Genomic DNA, 19,946 nt, shown 5'->3' with positions numbered 1-19,946 from the left:
TGTGAATGCAATATCTCAAGAACACTTTAAGGGTTTTCTTCAAACTTTGCACAAATGTCCAATCTGACTTTATAATGAACTTGTTTATTGTTGTAGGTTGTAGGTCAAATGCCAAAGTCATTGAACCTCATGTTCATCCCGTGCTTGTGAATGTGATATCTAACATACAGTGTCTATAAAAGTATTCACCATCCTGGATGTTTTACCCTTTTGTTGTTTTTATAAATCAGTCATGGTCTGGCTTTCTTGACAAAAAATGCTAATAAACCTCTTTAATGTCAAAGTGAAAACATATTTCTACAAAGTTATGTCAATAAAAAAGAAATAATCTAAAATAGGTGACTGCATATCCATCACCTTCAAGTCAGTATTTAGTAGAGTCACCTTTGGCTGCAATCACAGCACTGAGTCTTGTTCATCTGGGCACTGAAATTTGACTCCATCTTTGCAAAACTGCTCGAGATCTGTCAGGTTGCACAGGGAACAGCTCTTTTGAAATCCAGCCACAAATTCCCTATAGGATTGAGGTCTGGGCTTAGACTCAGCCACTCCAGAACATTCACCTTACTTCTTTAAACCATTTCTTTGTAGCTTTCTCTGTATGCTTCAGGTCATTGTCTTGCTAGAGAATAATTCTTCTCCCAGGCTGTAGTTTTCTTGCAGGCTGAATAGAAAGTCCTCCACAATTTTCCTACATTTTGCCACATTCATTTTACCCTCTATCTTTACAAACCTTCCAGGGCCGGCTGCCGAGAAGCATTCCCACAGCATGCTGCTGCCACCACTGTGCTTCACAGTGAGGATGGTGTGTTTGTGTGTTTGGCGTCTTGTCTGATGGCCAAAAAGCACCGTTGAACTTTCTTCCACTTGACCATGGAGTCTCCCATATGCCTTTTGGTGAACTCTAGATGAGATTCAATCTGAGTTTCTTCAACTGTGGCTTTCTCTTTGCAACTCTCCCATGAAGACTTGACTGGTGAAGAACCTGGCTAACAGTTGTTGTATGCAGAGTCTCTCCAATCTCAGCTGCTGAAGCTTGTAACTCCTTCAGAGTAGTCATAGGTGTCTTGGTGGCCCCTTTCACTAGTCTCCTTCTTGCACAATCACTCTTTCTGTGAGGACGGCCTAATCTGGGCCATCTCCTGATTGATACTTTTCAATAACATTTCCATCAAATTGCTTGGAGTGTTCTTTTTCTTTATGGTATAATGGTAGCCAGGAATACTGATTGACCAGTGACTGGACCTTCCACTGTTTTTGTTTTGTTTTTTTTTTTGCCAAAAAACCAAATCATGTTCACCATAATCGATTCATAAAATCAACAAAAGGGTGAAACATCCAAGGGTTTTTCTCACAGCATCTCTATTTTACAGCCTGCATAAAACACATACACGTATGCACACACAGCTGTATAAGTATGGGAAAAGAGTCCAGCAAATTAAAAGCAGGAATGTTAGGGAGTCTTTAATTCAATAAAATACACATGTAAAGGAAATGCTGCAAAGTAGCTCCTTATCTAAAAGTATTATCCTTCTTTTGTGTCACTGCTGATAAGCGCCACTCAACTCAAATAGACACAGCTGGAAATACAGTTAAAGAGTTTTAGTCTCCACACTTGTTTACACAATCGGGTTCGTTTTTTTTGCAGGCCGTGATAAGGTGCATGGATATCCTGTGGTCTTTTCCTAGTTAATGTGTACGGACCGCACAGAGGCTCCGCTTTCACTGAATTATTACGCGGAGTGTAATTTGAAACAATTACAAAAACACTGGCCCACTTGTTACAACACTCATTTTCCCTCACATATACAAACCACAGATTCAATAGCTTTACATGTTTTTCAATCACACCCAGTGGAGCAGTGTTCAGTGTGAAAAAGTATAGCATTTCATCCTAGCTCGCATGGTATGGGATAATCTTTCACATTTTGCCTCGGGTTTGTTTTGCTATTTCAGCAGAAACTTGTGCGAGCCATGTGAATTACCATAGGAGAGGATGATAAAAATACCAAATGATATTGTATCAGATGTAAATGAATAAACTATTTGAATAATCAGGGCCAATAATTTGTTATCTGTGATAACAAATGGTCTTTATTCTCTGAGATGCATGGCAGAGATAGCAGTTTTAAACACATAAGCAGAGGGGATATAGTGTAACGCTTTTGTGCTGCACACTTAAGCTATAAAAAGAGCTCTAATAACATCAACAAACTCTAAATTATAAGGCAAATTTTAATTTGTAGATTCGAGCTGATAACAGATTCTCTTCACGTGCAGGGTTGGAGATTTAAATTCTCCCTTTTCAACACTTTCTCACCATATTTTCACACATTCTTTTTTGCAGGCCTCGCCATTCTTCAGAACTCAGGGTCAGCCCGCGCTGATCTCTTGCAGTCGGCAGAGATGGACACCTTTAACAGTGTGAGTACAGTTTCACTTCTGGCCCCTCGTAGCTGAGTAGTCGAGCACAAGGAGGTCAGGCCTCGTACCTCAGTCTCTCATTCTCTGAAGGTGCTGCTGTAGTCTGACCATTGACATTTAGCATTCCTCTGTGCTGCCTCTGGGTTCTCAATGGGGGATTGAGGGGTGCAGAGGCCAGTGCCTGGTTCTCAAGGGTAAAAACAAAAAGGCTCTTGAAAATCCCAAGGAGTTCCCATGATCCTAGAAAAGACCTTGATCCGACCTGTGTTAGATTTCCATTCCGCAGATTAGGGCACACAAAAAGAACATATTTGGCTGATTTATTTTGTCTTCTGCTCCAGATTTCAGACAATGACTTGTTTTCATTATATGGCACTAAAATATCTCAAGCAGTGATTGGGTAGAAATATAGAAGTCTGGGAATTTAATCCAGGAAGATTTATTTCCAGTATAATCATGCATTTTTCTAAGTGAGAACAGGAGCTTGTAGTGACATTTTTATGGTGGAAAGTTTTCAAAGTCATTTTTCAAGGTTTTTTTTCCACCAACATACATAATCTGTTAGCATCAAAGGAGCACACATGCATAAATAATTGACTAATTCACTTAAAGGGGGCCAGCGTAGATTAATTAAGCTTGAATACTAATTATGTTTTCTGTCTACACCAACTGACGCTGTTGTTGTTTAATATGAAACTGCTTGGTAGGTCACTATTACCATACCCATATAGAGAGCATCACGTTTTTGCCTTTTTAAGCCTTTGAAACACAAAGCTCACTTTATCCTGTATCATTTACATAAAGATGCTTTGTAGATGTAGTCATTATTATAATGCAATTCATTGCAATAGCTATTTTATTATGTTGATATATAAAGTACAGCTTTACACATGTGTAATCAAATACATTTTTAAATCATTTTCTTTATTGAATTTTCATTTCATCTCATATTAAACACATTGCTTATCATATTAGTGCTCATACTTTTTTCCACATATACAAACATACATACACACACACATATATATATATTTATATATGCATGCAGATTGAAAAGGAAATAAGGAAACGGTTAAAAGGTACATAACACAAGGTGCAGATTACAGCATGCAGTTTAAAAATGCACTAATTGTAGATGCTGGTCAGTCAAATCAAATCAATCAAATATACTTTGATTTGATTGATCAGCATCTACAATTAGTGCATTCCAATCACATCCCAATCAATGCATTATTTGCAACAGCCCTTTTATATAAGCTTAGCTCTTTAGAGAGATTTTAGTCAAATTTGACTAGGAGCATCTTTACTGAACCCATCACTGATTTTAATCATATTTCACTTAATCTAGAAAGCATCCACTCCTTTTTACTAGTGGTGTAAAGATAAACTGGTCTGGACCAAGTGGCAACCTCCAGTCGTGAAAAATGAAGCCATTACAGAAGTGTACAATAATTGCAATACGGCAAGTGTCCACTTGAGGCTGGCTGCAGAAACACCAGAGGTCACGTACACAACAATTTAAAAAGTTGTTTTTTTACACAAGAAATAAACTGGTTTACAGCTAGGTTCAAAAAAACAAAACATGTCTCATATGTCTTCATGTCCTCTCACTGTACGGGAGGGTGAAGTTTTTGTACCACAATGTTATATGTAGGTATACTTCACTGCGCACTGATTGGTGGGTCTCATTTGATTGACAGATAGCTTGACAGGCAGACACTATCTATCTGTCAACCAGAAGGATAGTTTTAGTGATAGCTTCGCTGAGGGAGTACAGCTCAGCAGGCGTGCTCTTGTCTGCCGTTAGGTTGATCCAAAATTCGGTTGATTTCATTATGGAGGTCACCATGAATTGACTTCAGAAGCTGTTTGAGTCCGCCTATTGTAATCAAACGGCTTTGTCCAGTTCTGTTTACAGTCTATGGTCTGGATACGTAAACTGATCTTAACCTGAAAGGTCTGTGTACCCTTAGATCGATGCATATGAACCAGTTTTTAAGGTTAAGAGGTTGGTTCACTTGGGTTCTGCAGCTTGTTGTCAGCTTGTTTGCCATTCTTTCTCTCAGCATCTTTAATCTTGCGTGACTTGCAGACCTTTTACTTTTAGACTAGAGTTACATTAACTGTAGCTGCTTGCTTGAAAGCAAGGTATGTTGCACCGATAATCACTGAAACATCTTACAACTACAGTTCTCTCCCTCTGAAATCAAGTGATGTGGACTTAAAATGGAGTAAGGATAACTTGCTAAATGTCCGGGGAAAAGTGACTCATACAGTGGCAGCACATAAATCTCACCTGTTGAGACAGCAGGGCTAAAGATTAGCTAAGATGCTAACACTTAACATGACACAAACAGACCTGAATATTCAACAGTTTTCAGTTAAAACTCTAGAAGTTTTCAGTTATCCACATCCTGATTTATTCCCAGGGCTTAAAACTGTTATGTGTTGACCAGGGTGATTTATTTGGTGACAAAATACTTCTGGACCCTCTGATATGATAATAAACATGTATTTCTGGAGATCAATGTCGGAATGAAAAAAAAGCATGGTCAGGTACAGAGAGAGTAGAGATAAAGATGTCTGAGAGATACGAAGATTAAATATTTACATTAAAAAACTATGAAAGAAGAAAATCTGATATAGAGAAAGCTGGTTTAAGTTTACTGTTTACAATATTATTTTAATGTATTACTCTCCTGGACTAGCAGACAGAGCTCTGTCACTGAGTTTATCCAAATCCCATTTAATTGTTTAATTAGCTTCAATGTGTGCTTCTTGTTCAGATGTATTATTTAGTTTGCTGTCGTCAGGACTAAGAAAGCCAGGAAAGTTAAAAGAGCAGAAGGACAAAGATTGTACTACTTTCCTGTTGATTATGTTCCCTGGTTGATATCCACATAGTACACGGGGAAATCACATAGTTTAAGATGAGGTTTCAGGGGTAGTGAGTGAGCAAGAAGGAAGGAGCGGTTGTTGTTTTGAATCATTAACAATCCATGTAGTCTCATGTCCTTATGGTCAGAAAAGGGATGTTTCCCTATGCTAATTAAGAAAAATGCACAAGCTTTCAGCTTATGTGGACATGGCATTCATCAATTTAAAGGGATAGTTTTTTGAAGTTGGGCTGTATGGGTATCTAGTAGTAGAAGTGGCATTAGCCTCCAGTGATTTCTGTGAGCATTGCTCCTTTAGGAAGGACTCGCTGGTAGTACCGGCCAGGAAGATGGGCTATACAGTGTAACAGATGGATATGGTTTCTCAGTGGACTTTAGTGAGTTTTGGTAAAAAAAAAAAAAAAAAAAAAAGGGCCACAAAAAAGTGTTGGCTCAAACATATGCACTATTGAAAACTTTTAAAGCAATTCAGTTTTTTACCTATTTTGCAGTGCAGGCTTTGGCTTCTGGTAACATGCTATTGCATTGCAACATGGTGACAAAAACACAGAGGCTGTCTCAGTGTAACATAAAATGCTTCAAAAAATTTTGATAGTGCGTACATTTGAGCCAACATCGTTTGTGGCCCATTTTTACAAAAAAACATACTAAATTCCACAGAGAAACCATACAACCAGAGAGTCTGTCTTAAAGGAGCAATGCACATTGAAATCACTGGAGGCTAATGCCCCTACTACTGCTAAGTACCTCATAGGACTCAACTTTAAAAATACTGAAATATCTCTTCAAGAACACTGGTAAAATTTCAGCAGCTGAAGAACATGTCATGTTTTTTCTTTGAAACTTTATTAAAAACAAATTTAAGAAGGGTTAGGGTTATGCATATTGGTAGATGATGCCTGATGTCTCTGCAATGAATCTGTTTGCAGAACCTCCTGAAAACAAGCTAAACGGCTTTTTTCCTTTAAAAGTGCAGATTAGAACTCGAAGAAGAGACAAACATGCAGAGATCTCTCTCTAAAGCTCCTAAATCCCTGTGTCCTTTCCAGAAACACTCTTGTCCTCATCTCCCATGCCTTACACACAGGGTGTTTGTCTTGAAATGGTAGCTTTCAGTATCTCTGTGAAGCCGAGCTTAGCTGTCTCCGCTCCCCTGGCAAGCAGAGTGTGCAGGGACAGAGGCAGACAGCTCAGAGCCCGGGCCCTTGTTTACAGCTGCGTGGGGAAGAAAACAGGCAGACGTAAATGAGGGTTGACGGTTTCATGAAGCACAATTGGTTGATGGCAGATTCAATGTGACTGGGCTGAACTGGGCGATGATCCGTACAGTATGCAAAATTCACTTTCTAGCTGGTCTGTGCCCACCAGCCCCTAGCAGCGAGCGGTCTTCCCCAAGCCCTTCTAGCTATGCCTTTGAATGCAACAAGAACTGAACAAGGCATTGTTGTGCTCAATTCCTTTTGACAACAATCACATTTAAAAAAGAAAAAATGGTGGATGCTTTTTTGTCACCAGTTATGGGTGATTTTTTCTCATGTTGAGTGCAAAGTAAGCATTTTGTGTGCTGCACAGTGAGATGAGGAGAGGCAGATTAAGTGCATGTAGATGCCTTCAGATGACAACAGAATGAGGCTTTGTGCCTCTGTATATGTATGTCGTAATAAACCCAAATTTCCTGGCGTGAGATTTTGCTGCAGCACCATGAATCTGATATATTTAGGTGCAATGTGACAGGCAAATTATATGAAATCCACTTCATATCATGAATTATGATTATTTTCTCCCTTAGGATTGAATTGTTGTTTATCGTTTAAGAAATGCAACATCTGCATGTTCCATCCGGTTATGGCACATTAAACAACAGTCTTTGTATCACATGGAGCATGCTGTCAAAGTCAGTGGAGTCCACGGAGCGAGATGAGAACCAGGCGTTCTTCATAGCTTTCTAGAAAGAGACACTCTCGGCCTGTGTGGATAAGATTTTTACTGACAATGACCTAAAGCTTAAGGCCTGGGGAGTGTATACTGTATTCTCTCTTGTGTGATTACAAGGTCTGTTTTTCTCTGCAAGCCTTAAAAGCAGGAAAATACTCATCAGAACAAGGGGACTGATTGGCATTTGCAGGGTATGAAATTATGCAATTCATTTAGAAGTGTTTAGCCAAATGACAAAATTTGTTAAAGCGCCATTACAACATTGTAAAAGTAGTTTGATGTGATAAATGCATACTGTATGTGGTTTACCAGTCTGGTAAAGGCACATGTGGTCTGGGGCCTCATGCACATAAATAGATAAATATCAAATGTGAGGAACAGTGCCTATAAGAAGTGTTAACCCCCTTGGATGTTTTACCTTTTTATTGATTTATAAATTAGTCATGTTCAATATAATTTTGCTTTTTTGACCAAAAAAAAAAAAAAACACTCTTTAATATCAAAGGGAAAAAAGATTTCCACAAAGTCATGCCAATTATACAAAAATATATAAAATAAAGTCTCCATAGTCAAGTGGAAGGAAGTTCTTTGTTCTGATGAGACCAAAATGGAGCTTTTTGGCCATCAGACAAGATGCTATGTTTGGCAGACACCAAACACTGCACATTACCACAAATACTCCATCCCCACTGTGAAGCACAGAGGTGGCAGCGTCATGCTTTGGGGATGCTTCTAAGCAACCAGACATGGAAGGTTTGTAAAGGTAGAGGGTAAAATGAATGCAGCAAAATATAGGAAAATCGAGGAAGACAATCTGATTCAGTCTGTAAAAGAACAATGGCTTAGGGGATGTTTTCTTTTCCAGAAAGACAATGACCTGAAACATACAGAGAAAGCTACACAGAAATGGTTTAGAGATAACATGGTGAATGGAGTGGCTGAGTCAAAGCCCAAATCTCAATGCAATAGAGAATTTGTGGCTGGACTTGAAAAGGGCTGTTCATGGCTGTTACCCATACAACCTGACAGAACTTGAGCAGTTTTGCAAAAAAGAATGGAGTAAAATTGCAGAGTCAAGATGTGCAAGCCTGACGAAGACCTATTCACACAGACTCAGTGCTGTGATTGCAGCCAAGGGTGCATGTATTGAATCCTGTGTTGACAAGGTGAAAATCAATGCAGTCACTTATTTTACATTACATATTTTTATTCAATTGACAATACTTTATAGAACTCTGTTTTTCCTTTGACATTAAAGAGGGGGTTTTATGTATTTTTTTCATGTCAAAAGAAGCAAAATTATATAGACCATGATTGATTTATAAAATCAGTAATAGGGTGAAACATCCAAGGGGCTAAATACTTTCTAATGGCACTTTAACTGTAATTTTAACAAATGCATTGCAGACCTAAAAACAATCAAACATTAATAAAGTATAATTCTAACTAGAAATGGTTTCAGAATTGTCTGTGAAGTTGCACTAATGTCAAAAAGGTCATTTAACTCAGTTTGAATACGCAACACATTTTTTATTAAACACTCCCAGTATGGATTAAATCAGTGGTACTCATCTGAAGGTTTTTCTGGTAATTAGCATGTGCCTAAAAAAAGAACATTTGTCATAATGTTTATGGTATATCAAAACTGTAACTGTAAGATAAACTCTATCTGATTGTATTTTGTCATATTTTGTACCATTGTAATGTTTAAATTATTCAGTGTTACTGGAAAACAGCTAAAATGTACATGTTATGGCAGAAAAACACACCAAAACTAAATTGTATGAAGGGCTGCTGCACTGATATGCTTTGACATCCTGTTTGCTCTTGTCCCTTTGTCAGAAATATTTTTTTTCCATCTAGGGCTAAAACTGCAACATATTTCATTAGATGATCAATTTTGAGTGGTTAAAATTTTTCATAAAGAGGAGACTGTAGTGGGGTCTAAGGCTAGACCAGCTGAGAGCGTCTAAGCACTTCCTTTATGCCTATATTTTCATAGAATGGGAGCAGAAAACACATTTTGGTTTATTTTGGCCAACCCGCAGAACTGAAATTAAGAGAAAAGCATGGTTCCTGCACAGTGCTTACTTACATAAGCCAGTTCATTTGCTGACCCAGACGCTAGCATGTCAGGGAAAAGGAAAATGAGAAAATTTTGATTATTAATGTCAGGATAGGTAATGAAGTGCACATTTAAGGTCATTCTTGGTTGAATTTAAAGCATTTTGAAGGCACCCCAGGATGCCATAGCACCCTGGTTGAGAAAGGCAGTAGTTGCTTAAGGAAAATTAAACATAAAACAAGAAAACTCATGGAAACAATAAGCAGAGAAGCTCAGCTCGCCCGTCTCCTACTCCACAGCATGTGAAACTCAGAAGAACTGATTGGTACCCAGTCGAAAAGAAAATGGTTTTTAAATAAGTTACAATTAGATAAGCATTAATCTCAGTGGTATAAATGAATGTCTCGCTGTAGGGCTTGTTGAATGTAAAAACAGATTTACAAAAACTCCTCTTACCAGATTGGTCTGGAAGTAGTCCTTCTCCATTTTAATTGCTCTGTCATTTAGAGTTGAAATAAGCCCCCCACTCATCTGCCCCTTGATTTTGCCTTTGAAATTAAATATTGTATACAAATACATGCTGTTCACGGGCATGAGTGCAGTTCATCATTGAAAAATCTGCATAAAATGATGCTTAAAAAGCTCCATACGCTGGGAGCAGCCCAGCTCTGTTATAGTGCATGTAAACATATCCATAACCAAAACAAGCACCCCTGCCTTTTACCTCCACTTTCTTATTGTCTGCAGAAATGAGACACTGCCGAGTTTTTTCTCCACATGCTTTTGATTTCAAAGGAAGCCATACTTTTTCTTTGTATGTAACGCCAAAGCAGACAACCTACAGCACAGATTGATTTTAGATGCATCACACTGAAAGCACGCTTTTATAAATAATTGGCTTGGTGTGAATCCGGTATTAGAATTAAACATCTTCTTTCAAATTACAAGGGACCTGGCATGGTGTTATTTAGAGACAGTTTCTTTCCTCCTTTGGAGATTTTCTAGGTTGAGTTCATGTGAATGGAAGTAATGGGAAGTGTGCCTGCATTTCCATACTTATTTGCACACTGAGCCTGCGTGCTCCCATGCAGCCTGTGCAAAAACGCATAATTTTCCAGGAGAGTGTTGTTGCCCATTCATTTTAGAAACAAGGAAGTATTTTAATGTGACCTTCATTACACATTCATGTCAACTTTTCTTATCTATTTATGATTAAATTCTTTTCCACTCCTGTTGTTCAATTAGTGCTTGACCCCTTTAGCGGCGATGTAAATTAAATGACATTTTAGTGTCGTCCCATATTTAAAATACTGCGTTAGTTGCGGATCATAAATGATGATCTTCATTCTGCAGCTAATTTATTCATTTAACAATTTCCCTCCAGAAGTTACAGCAGAAGGCTCTGCAGCAACCTAAGCAGAAGAAATCCAAGTCGGCTGAATTTCTGATGGGTGAGTCCTGCTTGATGAGTTATTGCTCATAATTTGTGTAAGGATTAATTAACTAATTACAGACAAATGGCTTTGGGCTAAATTTTGCTCTTGCTTGTCAGGGCGCAATTTGTAATTATTTTAATCATTTCTTCTTCTTCTTCTCTTTTTTTCCTCCTCCTTTGCAAGATTCTGATTTAATTTTAACCTAATTGTGTTTTAGTGTCATTCGAGGAGGATGCGCCTGAGCATGTTGGCGCTGAAAAATCACCAATAGGGAATATTTGCAGTCATTAGATACGCTTTTTTAAATTTTATTTTTGACGATTCACTTTGACCTAACTGTTGTATCGCCCCTTCATGCCAGTGTTTGTGTTTCATTTATGTTTCTGTTTATTTTGTCAGGGAGAGAGGAGAGAGCGGCTGTGGTGGGCATTGAAAACCCAGCCTTCGATGGAGGAGGAAGCGCAGAGCTTTCTCCGCTTTGGCTGGGGAGAGAAATTCGAGGTGACAGGCCAGATAGCACCCTTGCAGCTCACCAAAAAAAAATGGAGCTGCAAGCCCCTGCCAAAGAAAGAGGTGAAGCTTCATTTTTCATTAGCCTCAAATTTGTTGACAGTAGATGTGTTCCTGATCTAACCTTTCTCTCGCTCCCTCTTTCTTTCTCTCTCTCTCTCCATTCGAGGGGGCCCCTGGTCCCTGCATTCCAAAGCAAGCGTGTCCTAACAAGCAACCCTCGTATAACTTCTTCCTCCGCTGGAGAACGCTACAGTTGTGGGTGTTCTATCTCTATCTAGAAGTACCCTCGACACAATCAGCCTTGACTCCCACTCTCGGCTACATGCCTTGTGGTGGGCTGGAGTCATAGGAGAGTGCATTTACATACGCTACTACGCTACCAAGCCGATCCGCTGTCTGTGTGGTGTACTCGCTACGCCCCCGAAACACGGCTTAAGGCCAATCAGGCATACGAATATGCCCCCTTATAATTCAGTATGTCAGGGAGAACTCTTGAGGAATGGGATGGTAAATTAGGATGCGTTCAAGGTTGCGAGCGTGCCAGTTTTCTCAGGGATGAGTCACATGTTAGATTCTTGATTTAATGTGGTTTATTTTGCTATTGCTGTGCTGGCTTGTAATTATTATCAATTATTGTCATGATTTTATAAGCAGGAGGTGGGCTTAGGCTTAAGCATTGTGCGGAGAACTGGCCAGCACATCAAGAACACATACGTTTTTAAGAATCAGAGCCTGAGCATGTATGACAACAGAGACTGATCTGTAGTTATTAATAAAACCAACCTCATAATGCTTTATTAAAGTAATAGATTATGGCAGCTGTCTTAACTTTTTAATTTTAAGTTTTGTATTTTTTGGCATTAAAACAGTTAAAATCTGCCTGCTGTCTGAAAAATAATTTGGTCATCCTAGAGTGAAACTGAGGCCTCCTCTACACGTAAATTTGGCCTTTTATATGCATGCAAAAGACACTGAAAGTTTAGTTCACTGAAAACCTGGTCCAGGGTCATCTCTGGTCCACTCAGAGATGAAAATAATTTATTTCCATTTTGTTTTGAAACTTCTGTGTTTTTTGTGCATTTCTGAGACAGCTGTAAAGCTGCACAAAAAACAGAGAAGTTATGGAGCAAGCACACTCACACTCTCAATCTCCTGGCAGTGGTGGGTCAAAATGTGGCGTACGCTGGTACATTTTGCTGTATAAGCTCAGTCGCTTCTGATGCACAAACACAGTCATGTAAGCTTACATTGTTTTTTGGTTGCATGGTTAGCACATGCAGGCTATGTAGGCGATGGCGTTATCATTTCAAGAAAGACATGCTTGGTTGTACACACAAAGGTGGAATGGTTGGCATTAGTATTTGGATATATCGATATTTAAAAAGTACTTTTTTGGTATTGATTGTATTGATTGAGTACTATAAAATACATCTAATCAGCACTTCTCACCCGAGTGCCAGCCAGGATGCTAGGCTAAACAGTGTAACAGATGGGTTCTCCATGGAATTTTGTGAGTTTTTTGGTAAAAATGGGTTATAGAAAAATGTTGACTCAAGCGTAGACAGCATTTTTACCCAAAAAGCCTCTGTGTTTTTGCCACTATTTTGCAATGTAAGAGTGCGTAACCAGAAGCCAAAGCCTGCACTGTAAAATAGACAAAAACACAGAGTCTCTTTGGGTATAAAATAAAACGCTTCAAATTTTTCAATAGTACATTCATTTGAGCCGGCAGTTTTGTTGCCCATTTTTACCAAAAACTCATTAAATTCCGCTGAGAAACTGTACCCATCTGTGACGATGTATGGCCTAGCTTCCTTGCTGGTAAAACCAGTGACTGCTTCTCAAAGGAGCAATGCTCACTGAAATAACTGGGGGCTAATGCCACCTATACTGCTTGTTGCCTCATACCAACAAAAAAAACAACAACAAAAAAAAAAAAAACACTGAAATATCCCTTTGATATAGACATCATTTTACAAGCCTAAAGGAGCATATGAATGAATATGCTGCCTCCATTTTTCTGGCTAAAATTCCAGTAATTGATTGAAATCTTAGGCAAACAGAATGCACAATGACATTTACCACTACTGTCCCTCTCTTTAATGTGAGAGTTTCATTATCTTACCATGGTTATGCATGTTTATGATGTTAGGGCCATGTGTGTGACCAAAAGAGAAGTAAAACTGTATTTCATGAGTTCTGGAGGAAACAGGAAGTTTGAGATGCCCTGGGCCATAGCTGATTGGTCAGATGCTGTGATGCCACTTTCCATGATATTAAATGAGCTCCACAAAAATCATACTCATTCTACTGAACTGTTGGTGGGAGGCTGTGAAGAAAGTCAACTGAAGTGACCATATATGGTTCCTTGCCCTATAAAGGGTTCAGTAGTTGCATTTTCCTACATGTCTACATTGATTGCGTTCCTATTGGTTTTTACATTAGGAAATTGTGAGAAAAAACTTAAGTAGAAAAGACATTTCTTGAGAATAAAATATGTTTCTTGCCCAGCTGAAATCAAAGAATCGCAACAGTTTAATTCAAAATTATACAACTCAGCACAGAAGCAGTTTAAAGGGATACTTCAACATTTTGGCAAACTTGCCCATTGCCGTAATTCCTATAGTCTTAGTAATAGGTTCGTTACCTTTAGTTGTCGGTGCAAGCTGTTTTTAGATTGGCACTGTCGAGTTCGGAGCTGCTGTGCCAACTCAATGTAAGCAGACGGTATTCTGGCTTTCCCTCATCAAACTCACACAATTCAACAACTCCAAAACACTCTTGTGGACAAGTTGTGACCTGTACATTCGCCACACTATGAAATAATCATGGAACATTACGAGACGGAGATGTTTTAAAGCTAAAAGAAAAGCCGGAACTACACTCAAGATATGGCTGCTGCACTGTGTCACTCTGCCCAGTGGTTTACTCAAGAAATAGTTCAGAGTATCTGCTACATTTGTCGTAATGTTACATAATTATACATTATTATTTCATAGCGTGGTGAATGTACAGGTCACAACTTGTCCACGAGAGCGTTTTGGAGTTGTTGGATTGTGTATTTGATGAGTTTGATGAGGGAAAGCCGGAAATACTGTCTGCTTACATTGAGTTGGCAAAGCAGGTCCGAACTCTGCAGCGCCGATCTAAAAATAGCTTGCACTGACAACTTAAGGTAACAAACCTATTACTAAGACTATAGGAATTATGGCAATGGGCGAATTTGCCAAAATGTTGAAGTATCCCTTTAAGTGATTTGAAGGCCCCAGGCAAGACCAATATGAGTCTCCTCTCTTTTGAACTAAAACCAACAAGTGAATAAAATGTTTGGAAGCATCTTATTTTGGTAACAAAGTCAGAGAATGTGCTTAAATCTGGAATATAAATATCCAATGGTACTTCATCCCCTCATAGAAAATCCTTATAACTCCCCACTTCTATGTTAAATATTTTAACAATTCCATTCTTCTGCCACAGATCAGACATTTTTATTTTTTAAAAGCCATTTTTATCACACAATAATCATTGAAATCAGTGTGTCTTTAGGAACCTCACTATGATATACTTAATATGACACTTTGGGGCTTTTTGAGGGCCTTAAACTTTGCTGTTGGAGCCTGGAGTCCTTCAGTGAACATTTTTTGGATCATAAAAATGTGTTTTGATGCTCTTTATTCACTCTAAGCCCCTTATTTACATTCAAAATACACATCTTAATCAGTTAAAGATGTATATCTCATATTAGATGCACACCTTTAATGAGATTATCATGAGGCCGCTTGGAGAAGGAGGCCCCAGGCTATGGATCACTTTTGCCTAATGGTAAAACCGGCAATGACTTGGCCTCAAAGATAAAGAAATACATCAAACTTGCACATAAATTAGATAAATGATGTCTTATATTAGATTACGTGGGGAGAGATGATCAGATCTTTCCAGAACTTCAACAAAGTGGTGATTATTATTCAAAAATCACTAATACAGAAGAAAAACAATCTACTAGAGTTGCTTATTATTATATACTTATTATAAAATCAAAACTTATTGTTATAATCATCGTCTAAAATATATTCCTCTGAGAGACAAGTTTTATTTTCTCCTACTGTGCTATTTTTAACCTTTTTTGGATCACGTTAGCACAATGAAGACTAAAGATGAGTTAACTCACAGATGAAACTTTGTTCTTCTCCCCTTTATTAATTGGAAATGCTAATTAGGCCACATGCCATACCCTTAAAGCATACAAAATGAACTCAACCATATGGTAGTTTATTGATATTAATGTCAGGGATTAAAGAATTCATACACCCTTCTTTAACATTTGCTTAAAATGAGGTTTGCCTTTAATATGGCTGAGCTATTTCCAGATACACCCTTCACATTATATATATAACTTCAAAAAATATATATTATAACCATATCTAGTTTTTTTTTATAGGGGATTTACTTTTTTTATGCATCAGTGCTGCATGCTGCAGCAGCAAAGTCAAGCAAAATGAAATCATCAACAGTTCATCTGATGAAGGGTTGCATGAGTGGAAAAAAAGGATTAAATGCAAAAATGAATTACCAAAAAATAAATAAATAAATAAATAAATAAAAACTGCAACTACCCTCAAAAAAGCAATCCAAAGCACTGTAGGTTTAGTGTGTAGTTAAAATGTCTTTATTTTACATGGAAAAATACGTTTTTGCCATGCCTGTCAGGCTGATTCTATGAGGAGAATGAAGCTCACATGATTAGTGTAAGTCTTCACAGGTGTGCAAGCCACGAAGGCACTGATGAAAACCTGATTAAGTCACAACACGTCAGGTTTTAAAAATGTGTTTAACTGTGACATCAGTATGATAGCAATCTACTCACAGGTAGCCTTTTACTCTACTAAAATGTACTCTAACTCAACATTAATGAAAATTCTGGCACAGGCCTACTTGTACATGTAGGAATAAAGTCTGAATTCATTACTTTACTGAAATCTGAGACCTTTTAAGATGAATTAAAAGGAAGCAGACATGATCAAACAAATTCAACCAGTTGGATGGATTTTTTTTTCTCTCATATGTATGTTGAATGAAATACCTGACTAGATACCTGCATTTTATTTATTTTATTTTAATCAATTTGAGCTCAAGTCACCAGGAGGCCGCCATGTTTTGGTCTGTGCTGGCAGCGTGACGTCACTTGGCAAACATGCTCCTCACCGTTCCCACGCCTTAACCAGCTGTTTCAGACTGGCAGCGTGTTTTGCTGCTTGAATCTGCTGCATGTGTCTGCTTCGGCACGCACAAGAACAACTGTCATACTAGGCATAAGTTTGCTGCATGTTGACTTTGTCTCCCTGCAGTCAAAGCTCTGTCATTCCTCCTATGTTTTACCTCAATAAACTGTTCTTTTATATGGTACTTTTATCCTGAAGTGTTACTGGGACAGTTCTTCAGTTGTTGCAGCAACATGCAAAGTTGCTTTGGTGTTTAACTTTCTTTTCATTTCTACTTGATGTAAATGATTTAAGAATTAAATGAATTCCCACCAGATGCATGATGGGAAATAATCCCAAAAGGAATCGTATTCTAGTCTTGAAGTTAGTGACCCAGTCTTTACAAAGTCTTAGTCTGAGACTAAAAATTCAGCGACTTGATGACAAATTGTCTTTAGATGTGAGATAATCTCAGTTGTCAGTCTTTTTAGAGTCTTTTAAGACTTTGAGCAAAGTCCTCTGGTGTAAGGCCAGCCTTAGTCTCAAATCCTACGAACACTTTCACTTTAAAGCTAGGGCCGAGTGAGGAGGGGAGGTGGGTAACGGACCTTTAAGAGACAGGATCAGACCAGTCAACTGTCAGTGGCGGTAATTAAAAATAAAATAAAAAATCATTCTTGCCCCATAGTGCTTCAGCCCACCAGGAAAATGCCCTGTATGCCAGATTGCCAGTCCACCTCTGCCTGGCAGTAATACTGTCTACCCTGGGAAAATGTGGTGAGGGTTTGATGGTGTTAAAAAAAACTGATACAGCCAAGTCCTTATATAGTCAAGGACAAGATTCATAGTCTAATGTGGGACATTTTTCATTTTACTTTTAGGATTTGCTGTGGGCCAAACAAAAATGGTCTGCATTTGGCCACACGGCCATGGTTTGGATGCCACCATCTTGGGCTAAGTGTTTCAGCGGAATTTATCCAGCAATGTCCTCAGAACAATAACACGAAGTACAGAATGAAGTGGCCTTTAAAAAGGGAACACAGGCCATCAACAGGCTCGTCCAAAATAACATGGATCCATCCAGAAGCATGACCCTGGTGCCATGTTTGATCGAAGCAGAACACTGTTATTTTTTCCAGGATTTTTTTTTATTGAAATATCTTTAGAGTAGATTGCCCATGTTATTGACAATTTTTTTTGCGTTATGTAATACATTTATTATTTCTCCTTCAGTGTTAGCAGCAACTCAAAATGTATGGACGTCAAAGTCACTGATAATGAGTGTTAAGTGCAAGAATTTAAATGTTCACCAGAGAGATGGACTGTAGAACAGTTGGACTGTTTAGGTAAATCACAGATATGACTTAAAAAGCTTCTTTCATTATGTGAATTTGTGTTTGAAAAAAATGCTTTCATAACACAATTTCCAGAGACATTTTCTGTTAGTGTAGCAGAGGGATTTAACCTGTTACTCTCACATTTAATTTAATGACAGTAGTAAGGAATCATTTGATTGCTTCTCCTTCGTAACTCTGAGTCAGGCTCTTTCTCTGAGTTTGAGTTGTGACTTACCCGCGCTTAAATGCATCGCGCTTTCTTAGATTTGTATGTGTCCATGTGTGATACCCTCACTCCTCTGTAAAGGCCATCCTTGTGTGGAAAATGTTGCACTATTTCAGCCCCACAACCTGAGAAATACAAGTAAAGCGATGTAGATTGGAGTGAAATATTCAAGGCCTGTAATGAGAATGATTTGGGGTTAAGAAGGTGGCATGGCAGGGTGTACCCTTAATAGAAAGACCCCGGAGCCACTGGATTCCCATAAACTCTGTGGAGCAGACTTGATACCCATAGGTCAGTGATTGCTAATAAGAAGTCAATGAGACATGGGCTCGGGTTATTTTCCCTTGGATCTACTCCTCCAAACTTGCCCGGTCCTCTAGGCCGCTGACCTGAGAGTATTTAGAAGGTATTGTCTTTGAAATTCCAGGTACTTTTGGGCTTGTAGACTTTCTCATTAGTTCCTTTTGAACACAGCAAACATATGGCAGTCGTATTTAAGAGATTGCCTGCCGTGACCTTTCACAGCATGCTAATTAGGCCCCAGAGCACCGCAGGCCGTGGAGAGGCACAGTGAGAAAGCCAGCAGTCTCTTTGCCGCTTCTCTCTTTCTGCCTCTGCACTCCCGTCTCATCTTGGCTCTGCCTTATCTGGTAGCAGCCGCTGCCCCTGCCCTTCCACAGTGTGGGTTTCAAAATTAACATTTCGCTTCATGTGCTTCTAATAACCACTAACCTGAACCTGTGCTTCCCTCTTTCCTTCCCCGCCACCCCATCACCAACTCCCAACGCCTCTTTCTCTCATTCTCTCGCCTCTCGTACTTTCCACAGGAAATAATCGCACCCAAAATTACTTTGACCCATTGTCGGCAGAGCAGACGGACCCAAGGCATCGCAGGAAGGCTGGGGTCAGCGCCGAAGATGAGCTGGAATTAAGTATGCCATTCTCTGTCATAATAGTTCTCCTCGGTTCATTAAAGTGAGGTCACCGGTAGCAGGCCGCCATTTGTGACAGCAGTACGGGCTATGTAAATACACCAAATGATGGCATCACTAGATTGGCTATCCAACTCGCTGTCATTGACGAAGGTCACGTATCATTGGTCAGTCTTCATTCCTCCGTGGCTTTTCCTCTCCCTTGTCAAATGACACATGCAGAGCCATATCGACAGTTTGCAGCCCCCTCCCAAAGTAGGCCTATTAAAAGCGAGCTCTTGGGAGCCAAGTAATATGCATGTTATAATGAAACACGGTTATTAATGGAGAAGCCATTTCACCTGTATCTTTTGGATATCACTGCCGTGTAATATCAAAGGATTCACCAAACCAAATCTCATCACATGATGACAGGCCGGCTAACAGGCATGTTAATGCTTTTTTTTCATTACCCCTCTGCATACACTTGATTTCCAGGCCTCTCCAGACACAGCTAATATCTCCGCTCTGCATGTAGAGATGTGGTTTAGATTGACTCGTCTGATAAGTGGAGAGTAATTCTGAAGCACACAGAATACATGTAATTCTCAATGCTGTTGGAGGTGTACTCATTTTATAATTGTTTTGACTTATAGCGATGCTGGATACTGATGAGAACCGGCTGTATCAGAGGATGGCTGCACTGCTGGACGAGGACAATACCTTCATTAACATTCCTGGTATGCATCTCTGTATCAATACACACACTGTGAAGATATTACTTTAGAGTATGTAGGTTTGTAGGCAACCATCAAAATAACAAGATACAGTTTTTAGTGCTTAAATTAAACCAGTTGAAACTGCATTTTTTAAACATAAACAGTGCTTAACAAAGTTATTAGACCACCTGTCATATTCGTCTCAAAGACCATCTAGCATCATGAAGTGCTTTAATGTGGACTCTTTGATTTTCAGTGAGCTCTCCACGTTTTACCATTTTGAAG

The 19,946-nt window shown here is 38.9% G+C and overlaps 1 protein-coding gene across 1 annotated transcript in view; it reads left to right on the top strand.

Moving 5' to 3' along the window:
• Nucleotides 1–1,692: 1,692 nt before the first annotated feature.
• Nucleotides 1,693–19,946, top strand: part of ofcc1 (orofacial cleft 1 candidate 1) — a 198,188-nt gene continuing 179,934 nt past the window's right edge. The window contains exons 1-6 of the mRNA XM_041814710.1: nucleotides 1,693–1,744; nucleotides 2,348–2,424; nucleotides 10,706–10,776; nucleotides 11,161–11,330; nucleotides 18,859–18,963; nucleotides 19,599–19,682. Coding sequence (XP_041670644.1) covers nucleotides 1,693–1,744; nucleotides 2,348–2,424; nucleotides 10,706–10,776; nucleotides 11,161–11,330; nucleotides 18,859–18,963; nucleotides 19,599–19,682 — 559 coding nt within the window. The remainder of the gene's footprint in view (nucleotides 1,745–2,347; nucleotides 2,425–10,705; nucleotides 10,777–11,160; nucleotides 11,331–18,858; nucleotides 18,964–19,598; nucleotides 19,683–19,946) is intronic.

The sequence above is a fragment of the Cheilinus undulatus genome, linkage group 19, assembly GCF_018320785.1.
Source record: "Cheilinus undulatus linkage group 19, ASM1832078v1, whole genome shotgun sequence".
Lineage (NCBI taxonomy): Eukaryota > Metazoa > Chordata > Actinopteri > Labriformes > Labridae > Cheilinus > Cheilinus undulatus.
Note: the sequence above shows the minus strand (reverse complement) of the source record. Positions and strands in the feature narration are given on the sequence as shown.